General features: G+C 40.2%; 1 protein-coding gene across 1 annotated transcript in view; it reads left to right on the top strand.

Moving 5' to 3' along the window:
- The window catches only part of USH2A (usherin), a 594633-nt gene that overhangs the window by 97767 nt on the left and 476531 nt on the right, over window positions 1–20335 (top strand). The window contains exons 12-15 of the mRNA XM_063125387.1: window positions 4335–4976; window positions 5429–5612; window positions 10959–11122; window positions 18625–18783. Of these exons, the coding sequence (XP_062981457.1) occupies window positions 4335–4976; window positions 5429–5612; window positions 10959–11122; window positions 18625–18783 (1149 nt within the window). The remainder of the gene's footprint in view (window positions 1–4334; window positions 4977–5428; window positions 5613–10958; window positions 11123–18624; window positions 18784–20335) is intronic.

Here is a 20335-nt window from a genome sequence, read left to right as displayed (position 1 = left end):
AAGTTGGAAGCATCCCTTAGGGTATTTACAAAATTAAATTCACTATTTTTGAAGATCTTGATTGTAGATTAAAGTTAAAAAAAGTAATTGAATGTATGTAGGATCAGAGTCTGAATGTTTTTAAAGTGGTACGCCCCTCATTACATGATAGATTGTAATGGCATATGAGTTCGTACCTTCAGGTCCAGCATAGAAATGGCCATAAGGAGAGGGACTAATCACTGCTGTGTGAATCATGTAGCTTTGCATTAGAATTATCAACTTGCCTACAATATTATGCTGGTACAACAGATTTTAGGGTGACCATATGAAAAGGAGGACAGGGCTCCTGTATCTTTAACAGTTGCATAGAAAAGGGAATTTCAGCAGGTGTCATTTGTATATATGGAGAACCTGGTGAAACTCCCCCTTCATCACAACAGTTAAAGTGCAAGAGCTATACTAGAGTGACCAGATTCAAAAGAGGGCAGGGCACCTGCAGCTTTAACTGTTGTGATTAAGAGGAAATTTCACCAGGTTCCCCATATATACAAATGACACCTGCTGAAATTCCCCTTTCAATACAACTGTTAAAGATACAGGAGCCCTGTCCTCCTTTTCATATGGTCACCCTAACAGATTTGATCAATGCATAATAGTAGCAGTGATCAAATGGGCAGCATTTCACAAAGACTGCATACCAACATGAGTGAAAATGGAATCTAGCTGAGGCATCGCATTTGTATCGAACATCTACTCTCATAACTATGTTCACTTGATCAGGAAAGGCTGATCTGGCGCTCTAGAACCATTGGCCCTCCTATTTGCTTGCTTACTTTATTTATGACATTTTTATGTTGCCCATCAACCAAGTTCTCTCCATGTGGTTTAAAAAACTAATAAAATACAGAATAAAACCAAATAACAATAGGTTAAAAAAGATCAATACAGCCAGCATAAAACCTATAAAACTCAGCATAAAATCAGCACCAGATCAGCATAAAACTGAAACCTCAGCATGAAATCAGTCTAAAAGCCAGTAAGGCGAGAAATGATTAGTGTCACAGGTTTAAAATGCACTAAAAACATATAATCAAAATCTGGGAAAATAAAGATATCTATGCCTGGCATTGAAGAAACTACAATTTAGGGGCGAGGCAACTCTTTCTTGGGAGAACTATCCTTAACTGGGGTGCCACTACCAAAAAGGCTCTCTCCCTAATAACCACCCTCTCACTTCATTAGGTGGGGGAACTTCTCTAGAAGAGTAAGGTCCATGTTTTCATGATCTGTGTGCTCACTACCCTCTTTCTGAGACCAATGTAATGAGAACTGGGGTGCCAATACTTACTCCTGAATAAAAACAGCTATACTGAAATGCTATATATGCAGTACGTGCATCTATTTAAAAATATGTGCTGACTTAAAAACAACAACAACACCTGAATATACAAGTAACCTTAGAGTCTATTGTCACTGTATCTGTTTAAACAAGCTTGATAACAGAAAATGTAACTAAGTGCTGCAATGTTATGGAGCATGAGCTGTTAGAGTTAGCACAACTGTTAAATCTTACTAATGATCCTATCACCAGTAAAATACATTAGCACCAATAATTTTATTAAAGTAGGTCATTCATCTAGAATAAAAAAGGGAGAAGAATGTGAATTAAATGCCAAGCGTGCTAACTCCCCTGTACTTGTTAACATTGACTGTGATGCCCTGTAGGCCTTTCTCGGTATCGTTAGGAATAGATTACCTGTCAGGAATATGTATGGCATATTCAAATAAGCACTGCGCATATTTTTAAAACTGATATGATATGAATCCATGTAGACCAATTTTAATAGTTCAAAATGAGTCATAATTCTTGTTAACAATACAGTTATTTTTAAAATTTGCAGCAATAGTGGTCCTTTTTTATTTTCCTTATTGAAATTAAATGATATGCCTTAGGTGAGCCATTCATCACTGCTAAAGGAACTTGCCTTCTGTTGGAGTTCTCCAGTTTTTATCCATATATAATGCATTCCCTACCGATTTGGGGCTTGTTTTTCTCTCTCGACATAGGAGATTCTAAATATATAAATATATATGTGTGCTTATGTTTTGTTCTTTTTTAAAAAAAGGAATGAACTTGTTTGTTATTTTAGTTTACTGTATCATACAGTTAAGTGATGGCTGGATTGTGGAAATGTTATTATTTATATTTTTAACCACCAAAAATGGAATCTAGGGTGGTATGCTTTCATTATTTAAAAAAGAAAAAGCAGGAAAGCACAAGTGTGACTTGGCATTTCACAAGTAATATTCTGTTTTTCTTTCTTGGGTAATACAGTTTATAAAATTAAAATGTAGATGCAAACCCTGAACAAAAAGTAAAAGTAAAAAGAAAACAAGCTCATAAGCAATGCCAAAGGCAACATAAAGTCATGACTTTGAAAAGAAGACTAATGGAGAGACAGGTTGAGATTTTTATTTTTTTTATTTTGGTTTGAAATGTATCAGATGTTAACAAAATAATGCATTTAAACCAAAAAAATATTTCATTTTGGAAGATGAAAATAAAGTACAGTAACTATTTAGGAAGATCTATTAATAATCAACGCTATAACAAATATCTAAAGTTGTTTAAGTTAATTTATAGTAATCTATTTTGCAATATCCAGAGTATATTCTTCTATCATAAGACTGAAGAGTGGTATTTGTTTATTTATGTTCATTTATTACGTTTATACCCCACCTTTTACTTCAAGGAACCCAAGGTGGTGTACATGATCCTCCTCCGCTCCATTTTGTTCTCACAACAACCCTGTGAGGTAGGTTATGCTGAAAGTCAGTGACTTGCCCAAAGCTGCCCAGGGAGCTTCATGACTGGGTGGGGACCTGAATTCAAGTCTTCCCAGTCCCAGTCAAACATTCTAAACCCTACTCCATTGTGGCTCTCAATAGTGCCACTTACAGCAAGTAAGACAACTGCCTGTAATAGCACAATGCGGTGAACAATAATCTGATTTTACTATTTTTTCTTTTCTTCTCAAATAAATGTTAAAAGTCCTTTGTATAATTCAACGAAATAACATGAATCATGCGTTTATTCTAAATTAACAAAAATTGACAAGAGGAAAAATGCTTATATTCTTTGTCCATTTTAGCAGTTCTTTGCTGTTTACTGTTTATTCTAAATTCAGGGTAGATTAGATGTAAAATAAATAGCTGATCGAGTATGGTCCCAGCCAGATTGGGACCTGCTTTAGTAGTGTGAGCAAAACTGTTGGTGAACATGCGTATTCCGATTTATTTATTTTTGTATACCGCTTCATGTCTGAAATAAATTCCAGAGCAGTGAACATAAGAGGTAAAACAGTAAAAGATACAAAGGTTAAAACACCATTAAAATTATATATTTAAAAAAGCAGAATTCCAATGAAAACTGTGGCTGGGCGGTTAAGGAATGCTTTCTGGAATAGAGCTGTTCTCAGGAGGCACTGGAAGCAACACAGTGTTGGTGCCTGCCTGACCTCCAGGGGCAGGGAGTTCCAAAGAAAGGGAGCCACCACACTGAAGACTCTGACTCAAATGCTTTGAAAGTTTCAATTTCCTTAAATTTCAGACCATTGCGGCTATTTTCTTAAATAACATAGGAGGATAAATGTGGACATCATGGGGATGCTTAATAATCATAAGAACATAGGAAGCTGCGTTATTCAAAGTCAGACCACTGCTCCATCTACCTCAGTTTTGTCTACACTGTCTGGCAACAACTCTCCAGGGAATGAACCTGGGACCATCTTCATGCAAAGCATATGCTCTACTATTGAGCCCAGTATTTACAATGGAATTGCTCTCCAACAGATTTCAGAGGTGGGAGTTGTATAGTCAATGAACACAGGTGCACTAGCTGGAGAAATGGGGATGAACTCCTTGTGGCTGCTCTTTGGAACACACTCCATTTTGTTCATGATCTTGATGTGATTGACAGCCATATTCTGGTCAGGAAGGAAATTCCCTCCCAGTTCTGTTGGCTGGTAACTCTAGTTTTGTTTTTGGCATATGTATTGGCTTGCTTACCTGGATACGGTAAAGTGGCTTGCTCTTTGGGCAACTTTCTGTGGTGCTTCTACTTGTGGTTTGCTATTGTTGGGATCTATACTTATCAGAGGGGTGGAGCAGTGGGTAAGATGTTACTGTTTTGCAGCTGGGGTTGACCCAGATGTCCTATTGTTCTCTTCCAATTCAAGGGTGCAACCCAGGAACACCTGTCTTTCCATTCTGCTTTGGATGGAACCATGCAAGGCAAGATCTTTAGTCCCCACCCTGTTTTTTCCTTATAATATTGCAATTTCTCTCTCTAGGTCTCAGATGTGATCGCTGCAACTTTGGATATAAACACTTGCAAAACTTTAAGGAAGATGGTTGTGAGCCTTGCCAGTGTAACATCTACGGTTCCATGAGTGATTTCTGTAACCCTTCTACTGGTCAGTGCAGTTGTAAGAAAGATGTCAAAGGACTTCATTGTGATACCTGCATTGACGGCTTTTACGGGATGGATGCTTTTGGCTGTAAGCCTTGTGAATGCCAAACAGCAGGTTCTCTTTCTGGGACCGTGTGTGATCCTGAAACAGGAAAGTGTGTCTGTAAGCCTAACTTTGGGGAAAGGCAATGTGGTACCTGCACAGACGGGTATTACAAAGTGCAGCAAAATGATTCCTCAGCCTGTCTGCCATGTAACTGTGATCAGGCTGGTACTGTGAATGGCTCTTTGCTATGTGACAAATCAACAGGGCAATGTCCTTGCAAAATGCATGTCACAGACTTTCAGTGCAGTCAGTGCATGCCTCAAATGTACAATCTCACCACTCAAAATCTTCTTGGTTGCGAGATTTGTGACTGTGATCCTTTGGGGACACTACCAGGAACTGCCTGTGATCAAATCAGTGGGCAATGTGTTTGCTTGCCTCAACGCCATGGAAGGAGGTGCAATATGTGTAAACCAGGTAAGAAAATAAGAACAAAACCAGCTTGTTAACTGTTTATTGCAGAATGCACCCCCCCATTTTTTTTACACAGAATATGTCTAAGGGGGTGTCTGCCAGAGATGATGTTGATCTCAAATGTGTTGATTCTGTGAATACAGTTCCTGGAAGCAAAATGGTACTATAATATTGATTTCCCATCAGTATGCACTACAGATCATGGGACAGCATGTTGGAGAAGTTTACTCACAGATAAAAATATCACATAACCTGATATATTGTGAGTCGGAGGGTTTGGACAGGGGAAGGGTTAATGGGCCAGAAGGACTGCTAAAGTTAGTCAAACCAGGCCTGGAAGGGCACATCTCTTTGTTAGATAAGTTATAGGTGGGATGTCGCCATAGGTACTCAATAGTTAGCCAATTGTATATTTATGAGTGAATATAATATTTTGACATATTTTTCTTTATTAGGTTTTTACGTTTCTCTGAATAGTGTTAATGGCTGCTTTCCCTGTTTGTGCCACACAACTGGTTCAGTAGATGAGGTCTGCAATAGTTTCACTGGCCAGTGTGTTTGTCAAGACTCTTCTGTGGCTGGAATGAGATGTGATCATTGCAGAGACTACTATTATGGATTTGACTCAGAAACTGGGAGGTGAGTGTTTTATTTGCAGAGCTGGGCTGAATCTTTGTGAGCTTTAGATTTTGTATCAGAGGGTAGTATCCAATGTTATTTAGACTAAATCCATTGAAATGAATGGGACTAAAGTTAGTCATGAGTAATGTCAGTCCCATTCATTTCAATGAGTCTATCCTAAGTAGGACTAATATTGGATACTACCCAGAAATGTGTATGTTCGATGAGTCATACAACTAAACAAATCTGATGGGAAATCCAATGTTTCTCTCCTTCTTTTGTCCAAGCCCAGACAGAGGTATGAAAAAAAACTCCTGACAGCTGATTTCTAAAGCCCCAGGGAACTATGTGGTCCCTGAGTTACACCCCACCCCAGGTGCACTGAACAGGAAAGTTCCAAGCCTTGGGAGCAAGACAACTCCCTAAGCAATTTGGAAGCTTGTCTGATCAAGCTCCCCATCCTGACTGGTTACAGCTGTAAACTAATCCTTACCCAGAATTGAAAACAGTCACATGGGGGGAGACCCACCTCCTAGTGAGGTATAGGATTCAAGCCTAACTTGATTGATTGATTGATTACATCTCCATGTAATAGCCTATTAGCTGAAGCTCTTTGGGCAGTTCACAAGCTCTCTGGTTGGTTCACTTTGGGAAAGACACTATTCTTTACATAGATACAGCTATGAACAACAAGACTGAGTTGTTAGAAGCTGTTCTTACACATTGTTAGGCCCAAATGTAAGGGGCTTGGCCAATTTTCATGGGAATACAACAAAATCTAATAACTGCATCGTCTGGAGCTAATTGGGAAAGTGATGGTGGCAGTAGCTAAAACAGGGTACAATTCTGGTAAAACAATGAATTAATACAACCCATGTATAATAAAAGAAAGCAAGGCAAAATACTGATAATTTGATAAAGCACAATAAAATTATCCTATCAATCTACAATAAAACAGTATTTATACATAGTTTTGCTACTGTTGCAAGCAGCAGTGAAACTCAGAGTCCTCCCCCATAATACACCTCTTTGGAATGTTTAGATAGATAGATAGATAGATATAGATAGATATTATTTATTTATTTATTTATTACATTTTCATACCGTCCAGTAGCCAAAGCCCTCTGGTCAGTTCACAAAAATTAAAACCATAAAATACAATATAAGATATAAAACCTTAAAACTGCATTGTAAAAGTACAACAAGAATAAAACTTAGCAGCAGAGATTTAAAATACAATAGCAGATTTGCAACAAAGCTAAGAGACGCAGGGCACAATCCTATCGAGATAGTCGATAGCGTCTGAAGTTGCCAGAGCATGGAATTGATCCTCACCTCCATGCTCTGGCCATCCTGCATTTTTACCTAAATGGGCGATTTTGCCTGCCTAGCTGCAGGGTTTCTGAGAAAGAGGGAAGGAGACTGGCATGGCATAGGATGACCATATGGAAAGGAGGACAGGGCTCCTGTATCTTTTACAGTTGTACAGAAAAGGGAATTTCAGCAGGTGTCATTTGTATGCATGCAGCACCTGGTGGAATTCCCTCTTCATCACAACAGTTAAAGCTGCAGGAGCCATGCCCTCTTTTGTATCTGGTCAAGAGGGCAGGGCTTTAATTGTTGGGATGAAGAGGGAATTTCACCAGGTGCTGCATGCATAATACAAATGACACCTGCTGATATTCCCTTTTTTATACAACTGTTAAAGATACAGGAGCCCGGTCCTCCTTTTCATAAGGTCACCCTAGGCATGCACATAGGAAGGTACATAATTAAAGACCCCTAACATTCTCAGCCAATATACTGGCTGGGGAATGCTGGGAGTTGTTTGACTTTCTCCTGTCTAAATATGCATCGGATTTCATCTTTAATATAACATATTAACAACATGTGAACTCTTACTCTCAGGCCCCAACTATGAAAGGGTGATGATAAGTGATCTACCTTACAGGATGGTTATAAGGATTTCTGATTTAATACTGTTTGATGTATGTTACACGGATCAAGTACTGTTACTATTTATCTGGTATAAAATTACTGTTGTGCATGAATAATAGAAATTGAAACTCTCAAGGGGACTCATATTAATAATCAGGTATAATAAAATAATACTGAGAGAAGCTTTTTCTAATTCTATGTGGACTGTCTGAGACACGCTAAACCCCTTCACAAAGAATAAGTACTAGGTAGTAATAGGTAATGAAATTACAAAGAACTAAATATTGTACTGCTGGGCATATAGCAAATAGCACTCTCATTTTCTATATACTTTTCAGAAACGAAAACATTTTGCACAGTTATGGCATTTAAATAGTCTAAACAGAACCTCTGTTTGAAGGGGGATTTGGATGCACTCTTTATAGATGAAAGAATTTAATACAGTTTTTTGGGGAAATAGCTTTTGCTCTTGATTATAAAAGGGGAAAAATGACAGTATTGTGGTTTCCAAGAGAGAATGTTTTTATTTATTCCCAAAGGGATATTATTCCATAAAACAAATTTGCAGCTTATTTTGCTGCCTTAGCTTTTATCAGTCTTTTAAAGGGTGTTGAACTCAGGAGATCACACAGTAAGAGTTACTAAAGAAACTCTTTCTTTTTTAAAAGTGTTGCAGTTGTTAGAGGTTTGTGAATTGTTTTTTGTAAATTCATTTTAAGAAACCCTTCACATTTAATATCTATTTAACTGATCTTTTAATCCAAATAAATAAATAAATGTATACCCTCTAAAATTACAGCTGAACTGTTAGGCTGGAGGCAGATAACATGGACAGTTGAGCATGGTATGATACAGGCATCATTACTCATAGTGTAGTTTCTTGTATCTCATGAACATGTCTGTTTAAGCAGGTTTTGAAACCGGAAAAACCTGCAACACCTGTTTGAACAGAAACGATAGTGAAATAAATGTGCTCATCATGAGCAAAGATGCTTCCTTCATATTACATTTTACCTGGACACTTGGACGAAATAATATTGGCCTGGATAAATTAATTAAGGAAGCTGATCAGAAAACTAGTCCTTCTATCTCCTCCTCCCATCTCCTCCTCCCCATTTTATTTTGGGGATATCATTTAGCACCTTGAATAGTTCCTTGCTAGAAAAAACTCAGGCAGGATGAAGCCAGTTCCCCAACCATGGCACCGGCTGGAGGCGTGTTCTTCCAGCAGGCACCTTGTTCAGGGAATTGACTTTGTTTCATCCGATTTTTCCTATCTTGCCCTTTCCATGATAGTCCTCTCAATTGTGGACAGGCCCTTGCCCTCTAATGGCATCCAGCCCACTGGAGAGACTGAAGGAGCGTTCCAGTTTCCTCACTCCTGTTTAAACCAAAGAGTTCCTCCGCCCCCACCTCTTGTGTATCAGTTCATCAGGAAAGTTTTCTACAGGATTAAAAGCAGAGAAATCAACACAATGTGCTACTCATGAGGACATAATAGAGGGATCATGGCTTAAATGAATTAATGCTATAAGGAGATTGACATTTTTTACTCACTGGGTGGAATGCCTGAACCATTTGTTTTGGGAGCTTATAGAAATGAAAAAGTTTGGCAATACAGAGGATTTTGCCACATTGATACATGGTAGAATGACTTGTAAAATGGTTAACTGCATCCACTTAATAAGAGTTCACTTTGTGTGGTAATAACTTCACTATTTGTTTGGTTTCCAGATTGTGATCTCGGTATTGATTTTTTTTTATGAAGAGCTGTATTCACAGTTTCTAAAAATGCACTTTTTAAAAAAATAATCACAGTCTTCTACTTTAAAAAAAATGATGTGAAAACTCTGTCCATTCTTGTTCCTTCCTTCAATTCTGGGCCATCCATGGTCTAGTCCATGCTGCCCTCCTAGATCAACCCATACATATGACAATAAGACAGAAATGTGGTATAATGGGACTATCGAGGCTCATGTTACTGGAGAGAGAGAGAATATAATATTGAATCACAGCTGCTATATTGTGCTCCATAGTTGGGCATCCCTGGGAGGCAGGATGGGGCTGTACTTTGAAAGTCTGTGGGTGTTGAATAGGGACATAGGAGTCTGTCTTTATTCCAAGTCAGATAGTTGGTCCATCTTGCACAGTACTGTCTCCACTGACTGGCAGTGACTCTCCAGGGTTATGGGATAGGAGTATTTTTCAGTCCTACTTGGAGATGCCCAGGAACTGAACCTGAGATAGGGACAGGTGAGAATTTTGTTCGGTTTCTTTGATAAGAATGTACTAAAATTTCTTCACATTCCGGGTGAAAAGGACCTTGGGGTTTAAATAAGAAATGAATGTGGGAGAAACTCAGTCTGACATTTGTCCATCCAGACCAAGGGCTTTGAGTGCTTTGCTCTTAAAAGTCTGGGTTTGAATCCCTGATTATCCAACTATGTTAGTACTAAATTATTACTAACTAACACTGAGAGCCAGTGTGGTGTAGTGGCTAAGGTGTTGGACTGGGAGTTGGGAGATCTGGGTTCTAGTCCCCACTCAGCTATGGAAACCCACTGGGTGACTTTGGGCTGGTCACAGGCTCTCAGCCCAACCTACCTCACAGGGTGGTTGTTGTGAGGATAAAATGGAGAGAAGATAATTATGTACAGCACCCTGGGTTCCTTGGAGGAAAAAAGGTGGGTTATAAATGTAATAATAATAATAATAATAATAATAATAATAATAATAATAATAATAATAATAATAATTTAGGGTTGCCACTTCTTCACTGAAAGTTTCCTCATCTTTAATAGCTACGTGGCGGGCAGGTATTGAAATTTGGTGATGCAGCAGCAGTGATTGTCTTTTAAATGGAGGCTATTTGTTCTTTCTGCTGCCACTGTGCCACTAAAGTTTGGTGGCAAATTCAGCAGTAAGGCAGCAGGGCGGGGCACCAAAAAAGCCAGCGGGGGGATACATGGGCTTGTTTCCCCCCTATTGAATTTGTTTGGTTCATTTCAATTCGGGTTTTGATAAGAATGTACCAAAATCTGCAAAATTCTTCATATTCAGTAAGAACTTAAGATTTTAAAAAATAATAGGTAGGAGAAAGTGAAACTGACATATTTGCCCATACCTAACCTGAGAACTTTTGCGTGCAAAAGCACGTGCTCCTCTAAACTTCCCTAGGCAGATCAATAATATAATTGCTCTAAATCATAAGTCAAAGAAACACCATACTGTAAATTGTTAATTGCACTTTTTCTTATTTAAACAGATAACAGTATTTATGTTTTCTGCTACAGCCCAGGGTGTTGGGTTCTTCAGTAGTGATTCTTAATTATGTGAGTCAAAAGAAGCCACCAAATTAAGCTCTACTGTTTCTAACTGAAGTGTTAATATGCTTTCATTACTTTCTTGATTTGTTTTTGTTTATAGATGTCAGCGTTGTAATTGTCATCCTGCAGGAGCGATTAATGGAACTTGTCATCCCATTACTGGACAATGTGTGTGTAAACAATTTGCAACTGGCTCAAAATGCGACAACTGTGTTCCCAGCGCTAGTAATTTGGATGTCTACAACCTATTTGGCTGCAGTAAAAGTAAGTGGTTGTTGGTCTTAAGAGCATATTGTTCAAATTAATGGTCCATACTGGTTTAGTGATTATTAAACAGTATAAATGTAATGTTCATAATAAATATTACACAATCCAAATTCTTAATCTCCCCCCTTTATTAATATATTAGGAGATATATTATGTTCTGGTACTTAGAGGCTTTGTATTTAAGATGCCATGGATTTTTGTAGCAGTAAAAGGAAACAAATTATACCAGTGCTGGGGAATAACTTGCCTTACGAGTTACTTCCCTGACCCTAAGTGAGATCCTGAAGTTTGACTAAGAGTGACCTGTTCAAAGTGCCCTCTAAATTCAAATCTCTACAAATATACACAGGCAGAACGGCTGGCAACATTTATTAAATCCCTTTCCACAGTGGTCTTGCCAAAACCCAAGCCCAATTGGCAAATACACTCAGGGAAGTTTATAATCGTAAACACACCCCAAAAGAATAACAATAAAATAGGTTGGCCACAGTAGTACAGGCACTAGTAATCACAAGACTGGATTACTGCAACTGCCTGCCATTAGTGTGGAGGGGGGAAATGAGCAATTTCCAGACACTCTGGAAATTACACCTCCCCCTCCCCCTGAGTCAATGGGGACCTTAAAGGACCTATTAATGCATGCATAGCCATGCGTTAAGAAGGCCTTAAAGGCCCTGATGGGAGCAGAGCATATGCTGTTAAATGCCTGGAGAAGAGAAAAGTCTTGACCTGGTGCTGAAAAGATAGCAATGTTGGCACCAGGCGAGCCTCATCAGGGAAATCATTCCATAATTGGGGGGCCACCACTGAAAAGGCCCTCTCCCTTGTTGCCATCCTCCGAGCTTTCCTCAGAGTAGGCACCCGGAGGAGGACCTTAGATGTTGTGTATGCGTAGGTTCATGTTGTTCTGTCAGGTATTGTGGTCCCAAGTCGTGTAAGGCTTTATAGGTTAAAACCAGCACCTTGAATTGGGCTCGGAAATGTACAGGTAGCCAATGCAAGCGGGTGAGAGCCGGCCTTATATGCTCAAACCTTCTGGTTCTGATAGACAATCTGGCCACTGCATTTTGTACAAGCTGCAGCTTCTGAACCGTCTTCAAAGGCAACCCCACGTAGAGGGAATTGCAGTAATCTAATTTGGAGGTTACCAGAGCATAGACAACTGAAGCCAGGTTATCCCTGTCCAGATAGGGGTGTAGCTGGGCCACCAGCAGAAGTTGGTAGAAGGCACTCTGTGCCACCAAGACCACCTGAGCCTCAAGAGACAGAGATGGTTCTAGGAGAATGCCCAAACTATGAACCTTCAGAGGGAGTGCAACCCCATCCAGAACAGATTGAACACCCTCCATCCGGTCAGAAGAAACACCCACTATCAGCATCTCAGTCTTGTCTGTATTGAGTTTCAGTTTATTATCCCTCATCCAGTCCATTGTTGTGGCCAGGCACCGGTTCAGCACATCCACAGCCTCACCTGATGAAGATGAAAAGGAGAAATAGAGCTGTGTGTCATCAGCATACTGATGACAACGCACTCCAAAGCTCTGGATGACCACACCCAACGATTTCATGCAAATGTTAACAGCATGGGGGACAAGAGTGACCCCTGTGGAAACCCATACTGGAGAATCTACAGAGCCGAGCAATGTTCCCCAAGCACCACCTTCTGCAGTGTATCCCACTCCCACCTTAGCCAGTCATTCCAGAAGGATACCATGGTCGAAGGTATCAAAAACCGCTGAGAGATCAAAGAGAATCAACAGAGTCACAGTCCCCCTGTCTTTCTCCTGACATAGGTCATCATGCAGGATGACCAAGGCTGCTTCTGTGCCAAAACCAGTCCTGAAAACTGACTGAAATGGATCCAGATAATCAGTCTCATCCTAGAGTGTCTGGAGCTGACCCGCAACCACCCATTCAAGGACCTTGCCCAGGAATGGAACATTTGCCACAGGCCTATAGTTGTTAAGATTTTCCAGGTCCAGGGAAGATTTCTTCAGGAGTGGTCTCACTCCTGCCTCTTTCAGTTGGCCTGGGACCACTCCCTCTCGCAAAGAAGCATTAATCACTTCCCTGGCCCAGCTGGCTGTTCCATCCCTGCTAGCTTTTATTAGCCAAGAGGGACAAGGTCCAATATAGAGGTGGTTACACAAACCTGTCCAAGCTAAAGTATACTAGACTGGGAGGGGGATTTTAGATTCAAATCCCTCAGCCCCAACATTTCACAGCCACTGTGGAAAGACATCAGGGAGGGAGAAAAAGTGGTGTTCAACTAGGCAGGGAAGGGATGAGAGAAGAGAAACTGGGATCCTCTGGATCCTATAGCCCCTCTAGCCTCAGGCCTGCTCCTAGCAGCAGAACCTCTAGACTGGCTCAGAAGCCAGTTTAGAGGGGGGAAATGCAAAGGACAATGAAGAGACAAAACTCATCTCTGCTGCTCCTCCCCCTTCATTGGCAGCAGACTGGCAGGGTATACGATATGTGGAGGCCTGCAAGATGAGACACTTCCACCTAGTGGCTGGCAACCCAGTAGGATTGCAACCTAAATGTCTTTCTTCTCATTTGCGAGCATTTTGGCCCCTCTCAACAACAGTTTCATTTGCTACACGAGCTAGAGACTGCAACTCATACCTCTTTGAAATGTTTAGTTTGAACATCTGCCTTTGCAAGCAGCGGTGAGTACTGGGATCACAGCAATCCTTTTTGTTCTAACACAGTCCTCTTCTTTTGAATAGTCCTCAATAATATGTTATGTCTTAGGCCAGCTTGTTTTGGGATAAACGTTCTTTCTAGTGGAGAAGAGTTAAAGTCATAGAATGTCTCTACAACATCTAGTATACGTTAGCCCAGAGTTTTCCCTCATAGAATCATAGAATAGTAGAGTTGGAAGGGGCCTATAAGGCCATCGAGTCCAACCCCCCGCTCAATGCAGGGATCTACCTTAAAGCATCCCTGACAGATGGTTGTCCAGCTGCCTCTTGAATGCCTCTAGTGTTAAATACGCCTTGTAGTATTTAACTGATACTCATGTACTCTCAGCTGCAAGTGATAGCTGCGATTTCTGTACTTGTAAAAGTCATATAACGGGTGCATCAGAGAAGGCTGAGATATGTGGATGAGCCTGGCGGATCTTGATGTGGATGAAGTTCCTGTGGCCACATTTGATTGCAGCAAGCTGTCTAGTCTGCCTCGACATGGTTGCTGCTTGTTCTGTCTCTATTGATATATACTTTGTATCTACTCTTTCAAAGCTGAAAATGTTAGCATTGATGTAAAATTGTCTGAGATTAGAATCTGGTATGATGGCAGCAAGATCATTAATTGTTATCTGCATTGGACATGTTAAAAAAATGTAGGTCTTCTCTTTGACAAAGAAATGACATAATATTTCTTATTTCTCCATCAGTATACATCTCACGCTATATCCTTGTGCTGTGTTAGATAAAATTATGCAGACATCAAAATCACTCGGGAGGAAGTGCATCTTTTGAAAAAGTAGCATACTATTAGATTTTAAATTTTAACTTAAGCCACATTGAAAGATGGAATGCGTTTTTGGTAGTTTCCTTAAAAAAGCATGAATGCAGTGTTGCATGGCATCTGCGAGGACTCAGTAGGACTCAGGTCCATGCACCATCTGGGCTGCTGCTGGGCTACAAAAAATGCATTATTATAATATTATTGTTATTATTAATAATATCATTATTACTAATATCATCACCATTATTATTAACAGCATTTTAACCTGTTCTTCTGCTGAAAAAGGGTTCCAGAGTGGCTTACAATGATTAATATTAGGACAGTTCCTGCCCTCATGCCTATAATCTAAAAGACATGACAAAAAAAGGAAAGTGGATCAGAATGGAGGAGGGAAAACAGCAAAACTCAGTCACTAATTCTATAGAAGCACTCCAGTCAGGCTATTCTAAGCCAAAAATTTCTCAGAGGACATTTCTGAGAGGTTTCTCTTAATGTTTAGCCAAAACATGGGTTTTCTGCCCACAAATAAGATAGAGAGTTTTGAGAGGCCATCTGTGCACAGCTCTAAACTCCCAAGGCCTCTCTGTGGGTGAATACAGATATCCAATTTCCTAAGGCAAGAGCTACACTACTGCTTTAAAACGGTTTATAATAGTAGTGACAACTGTTGGGGCCCAGGACACACCCCATATACAGTTTTCAAACCATTTTTAAATGGTCATATCCTGCTTGGTGTAGATCTGCCCCAAGTGGGGAATGTCTGGAAGTTTTTCTGTTTCCTAATTGTGTGCTAAAGTGTAGCAACACACACAAACCATGGGTGTTTTTTTGTAATATTCTGCAGTTGCTGTTGCTCCACTCTAGTTTCTGACTTTGTGGCCTAGTCCAGACAATGTGCTAAACCATGCTGCTTGGCCACAAAATGTTTAAGGGAATGTTTTAAGGTTAATGCATTCCCTTAACCATTTTGTGGTTAAGCAGCATGGTTTAGAGTGTTATCTGAACCAGGCCATTCTGTTGCTATAGAGGAAAGACTCCATGCATGGCTGCAGTGTTTTCACACAACTTCCTGGTCCTTTGTTTAAAGAACTGGAAGGGTTAATATGCTTCCACTGCCTTAAAAGTTTATTCATTGTGATTATTGTGTACTTTCAAGAGGTCAATAAAAGATTCCTTCCCTGTCTTTGGAGCTATTCTATTTCTCTTAGGACAAACATACTAGCTTTCTTAAAGGAATGCTACATTGCTTTTAAGCCTGTGAAGTTCTGTGCTGTGTTGCTTTTAAGGCTATGAAGGGATCTAATGTGTGTAATTTCACACCTTAAAATCAAGATCAATATATGTACACATACCCCACCCAGTCCCACAACACACACAGTAACTTCAGAGATATGGCTACAATTTTTCTCCTCAAAACAAAATCCTAAAACATTTAGTAATAATCTGGCTATTATGGATTACCTTTATTGTTTATTAAATAATAAATTGAACAAGGCATAGTCTCTCTAGACTCTTCTGTGAAGTTATTGCCCATTATATTTCAGCATAAATAGGCAGTTTTCTTAGGCTGCAATGTTCATCTCACGTTATAATGTGAATAACCCAATATTTTCATTAATATGGACAGTCATGTTTAGTAAGCTGGTCACTTCTATTGGGCCTGTGTTGGATCTCACAAGTTTCAACAAGTTTCTGAACCCTCAGATTTCTCCTCATGGCACTACTCCTGCTTTTCCTGGAGTAGCTTGCATAATTTTCCTGGAGTAGCTTGCATAAGTTTATAACAAACCGCCCAGGGAGCTTTGGCTATTGGGCGGTATAAAAATGCAATAAATAAATAAATAAACCTGTGGATGCCTGTAGAGGGATGTTGGGCAGTATCCAAGGGAAACTGCCTGTGACCAGCTAGCCCTGCCGATTCCCTTCCACAAGCGGCGCCTACTGCTTGCGGAATAGAGATTTAATGCTTCCATGGACAACCTAAAATGAGCTGAAACACTAGTTCCTGGAACAGGGCAGGTCAGCAGAGCTCACTTTTGCTCCATTGACCCGCACCATTCCAAAAACAACCACGGAACTACTAAATCTCCATTCTGCAAGTGGCAGGCATCGCTTGCAGAAGGGATGGCTGGTTGTGGAATCAAAGTGGCCGTGTGTTCCACTGGTGTACAGGCAGCATTCAATATTGTGCATGGGAAGATCTGCCTTGGAAAGGATGGCTGACTACAATGCTGAACTTCCAGTGGTGAGAAGTGTGCTAGCGCTGTGCAGATATATTGTACAGTGTACATTGGGCAGATTTCAGTCAAAAGAAACGGGATCTCTAGAGCCCTATTAACATGTTGCTCAAATGTAGGGCAGTCTTGTGATGAAGCAGGAGTGAGACTGTACTTCTTGCTATCTCCCCATGCTAGCCCCACCCTCTAATGTCCAGGCATTGGGTATAGTTGTCTGCTAAGGAACCCCTGCGCCTGAGCAGGTGCTCAAGCATAGGGATCTACGTGATCAGAACATCCATGCAACCAGATGTCCCATTTGTGTGGAATGAGGGGATCATTTAGTAATGATGCCTCCTGCCAAAAAGGCAGTCAGCAGAGAAAAAAGCAAAAAGGCAAAGCACAGTAAGCCTTTACCAGTCCTACATGCATCCTAGTCTATCTTATAACAATAGAAGGAGTCCACACCTTTCTTTGGTGGAGAAAATGGTATTACTCACAAAAAGATTGTTTATAAACTAAGGTACAGCATAGAGTTTCAAAAATAATTTGTTCAGTCTATTTTGTGTTCTATTACACTGGAAGGAATGAGAGAGCAAACACATGAGCTCCCAGCATTGGAGGAATTCAAAAAGAGAGTGGGGGGAGGAGGGGGAGGAGCAAAAGGAAGAAATCTAAGGAAACCACACTGTAGGCTATAGAAATCCTAAGACTAGCTGTGATTAAAATTCCCATGAATTAACTGACTGCAACACTGCCCCCTTCCAGGAATTTGCAGGTGAAGTTGCAATATTCCCAACATGAAGCACCTGCTGATGTGTAGGCAACTTTGCAGACAACTGTGCTCAATGTGCAGATGTCAGAGGATAGTGTTAGTGTGGGGATGGAAGGCCAGGGGTGGTTGTAGGAACGCAGCCTCACTCCTATTTCAAACTGTGAGAGCTCAATATGTGTACACTCAGCTCAATAGTAACACTCAGGATTTCTCATATGCATTGGTTGGTTGCTTTAGTATACAAATTTGTTTTTGCAACGAGACTAAAGCTTTCTTGTCAGAAAAAACCTGAAGCAATAGCATTTCTTAATGATGTTCTAGTGCAGTGGTTCCCAAAGTGGGAGGTGGGATTGCATAGGGGGCATTAAGAGGCAAGGGGGCAGCAGGAGGGTGCTAAGAGGCAAAAGGGCGGCAGGGGGCGCTCGAGGTGGTCTTTTCCAAGAAGCGCCTCTCCAGAAGGTCTTAAAACCCAGGGACATTTTTATGGGAGAAGGTAGTTTGGTCCCAAGCCATATAGGGGAAGAATCCACACATGTATTAATACCGTTTAAGAAGCCCATCCATCACATTAAGATTTTACAGAATAGTGAGGTTACCCTAGTTACTAAATGTGATATCTAATATTCTTGCTAAATTACTATCAGACTTTGAAAAGATGATATCACTGGATCAAGTTAATAAATTATGTTTAATTGAATAAACTAAAAAAAGTAATTGGATTTTGAATAAATCTTCAATTAATTGTTACTGTTTTGAATTTTATTGTTATTATCTTCCTTAGTGGGTTGTTGAAAACAGCTATTCTGAATAATGATTTTTATAAAGTAGGGTAGGGGGCACTGAGCATGAGTTTGTGGAACCAAGGGGGCGGTTACCTGAAAAAGTTTGGGAACCACTGTTCTAGTGGATCACAAATCATCTGCTAGATAACATTCTTTTCTATCAGAAGAAAAGTTTTCTTTAAAATGCACTTCTGTTTACCAAGATATAGATTGGGTGTTTTATTGCATATGTATGTCCTTGTAATCCAGCTCCTTCCCAGCAACCTCCACCAGAAGGACAAGTTCTAAATTCTTCTGCTATCAGACTTGCTTGGAACCCACCTGATTCTCCAAATTCAAACCAGATGGCTTACAAACTGTACAGAAATGAGAGTCAAATTTATACAACAGAGGACAACTATCCTTATAGTGAGTGCTCATAAATACTACATAAGTATTTCTGTTCTTTATCTTCCTTATCAGTTGCTATTCTCAACTGGAATAGTGTGCACCTATTATTCAGTTTTTCTCCCATGTAATAATATCTTGGGTCCCATTTTCTCATCCCACACAATTACGGTTTAAGATTTTCTCAGTGAATTTCTGTGTCAAGTTTTTATCTTCTACCACAATCTATTTGCTGCTCTTGCTCTCTCACTCTCTTTTTAACATACTAATGCATTCTGACGTGTGAAGAAATTTCTTGTCTGCTTATTTCAGTGATATATTCTCATAGCATTATTGTATTATGGGTAAATTTGTGATCTGGAGCAGGGGCTTTCCTTACTCTGTCTGAGGTGGCTTCACAAAGGATAGGATCAGGAGGAACACCGACAGAGAAACTCTCAGATTCATGCCAAGTTAGTCAGGATGAAATCCAAGGAACAAGACAGAGGCAAAAATGAATATGTGGCAAGGGGCAGCAACAAAGTTAAACAAGTCCCTTTGTTGTTGAGAGTGTTCCAGACCTAGAAGCTTTTATATAGGGCCTTAGGCCTTGTCACACAACTTGTGTGTTGTCTGTTGAATCTTGTTTATTTATTCAGGATCCATACAAGTTTGGCACCTTAGCAGGTTTATCCAACAGGGTTATCTACAACTCCCTGGCAAGGGCAGACAACAGGGTTTCTCCACACCAAAGAGGAGACTGAAGTGGACTTCAGGGGGCAGTGGGAAGTTAATTAATTGCCCAAACGAACAGCCTGCTACAGCCTATTGCTCTTGGAAAGCTTCTTGCAGGCCTGTCTGCCAGTTCAGCCCTAGTGTCAATGAATCTTGTTGTTTCCTGGTCGGCAAGTAAATTTAACCAAGGCCATGAAGGCCCAGCAACATTGGCTCCAGTCACTGGGCTCGTTCACATGATCGCTGCCACCTACTGATCACCTAAAACAGCCCATGGGTTATAACTCTGACATAAGCCACCCTCATTAAGTTCGTATGACACGATACGCCATGAGGCCTGCTTGCCAATGGATTGAATATTGAAAGGGGTGGGTGGCATGTGGGCTGTGGTGATCATGAAAATCCAACCACTGACCCACTCTCACCCAAGCGAGACACAAGATAAATGCTCTTTAAAACCCACCCCCACTACCAGTGTAAACAACAAGAGATGTTTTGGCATGGCCGGAGCGTCCCTTTATTATGCAGTTTCTATATCGCAGCGAGAACGTCAAGTAATTCAAATGTATATGTTGAGATAGTTAAAAAAAATCATAATGGTCATGGAATTGAATGGAGCAATCTTTCTACAGTACTGTAGTGTGCTGATGCCATTTTGAGGTTTTATTAACACAGGTGAGCAGAACTGCTCTAAAAATGTTAACTAACTATTGTTTGCCTAATCATAGACTGATATAAGCCTGTTCAACAAGTCATTATGTTCTAAAGCTGCAACTGTTCTTTAAACAAAAAGATAACCATTCTGACATTTTCTGACAATCATGATAATTAATGATGTGAAAATAATCTACTGTCTGGC

This window comes from Elgaria multicarinata, chromosome 4 (assembly GCF_023053635.1).
Source record: "Elgaria multicarinata webbii isolate HBS135686 ecotype San Diego chromosome 4, rElgMul1.1.pri, whole genome shotgun sequence".
In the NCBI taxonomy this organism is placed as follows: Eukaryota; Metazoa; Chordata; class Lepidosauria; order Squamata; family Anguidae; genus Elgaria; species Elgaria multicarinata.
Note: the sequence above shows the minus strand (reverse complement) of the source record. Positions and strands in the feature narration are given on the sequence as shown.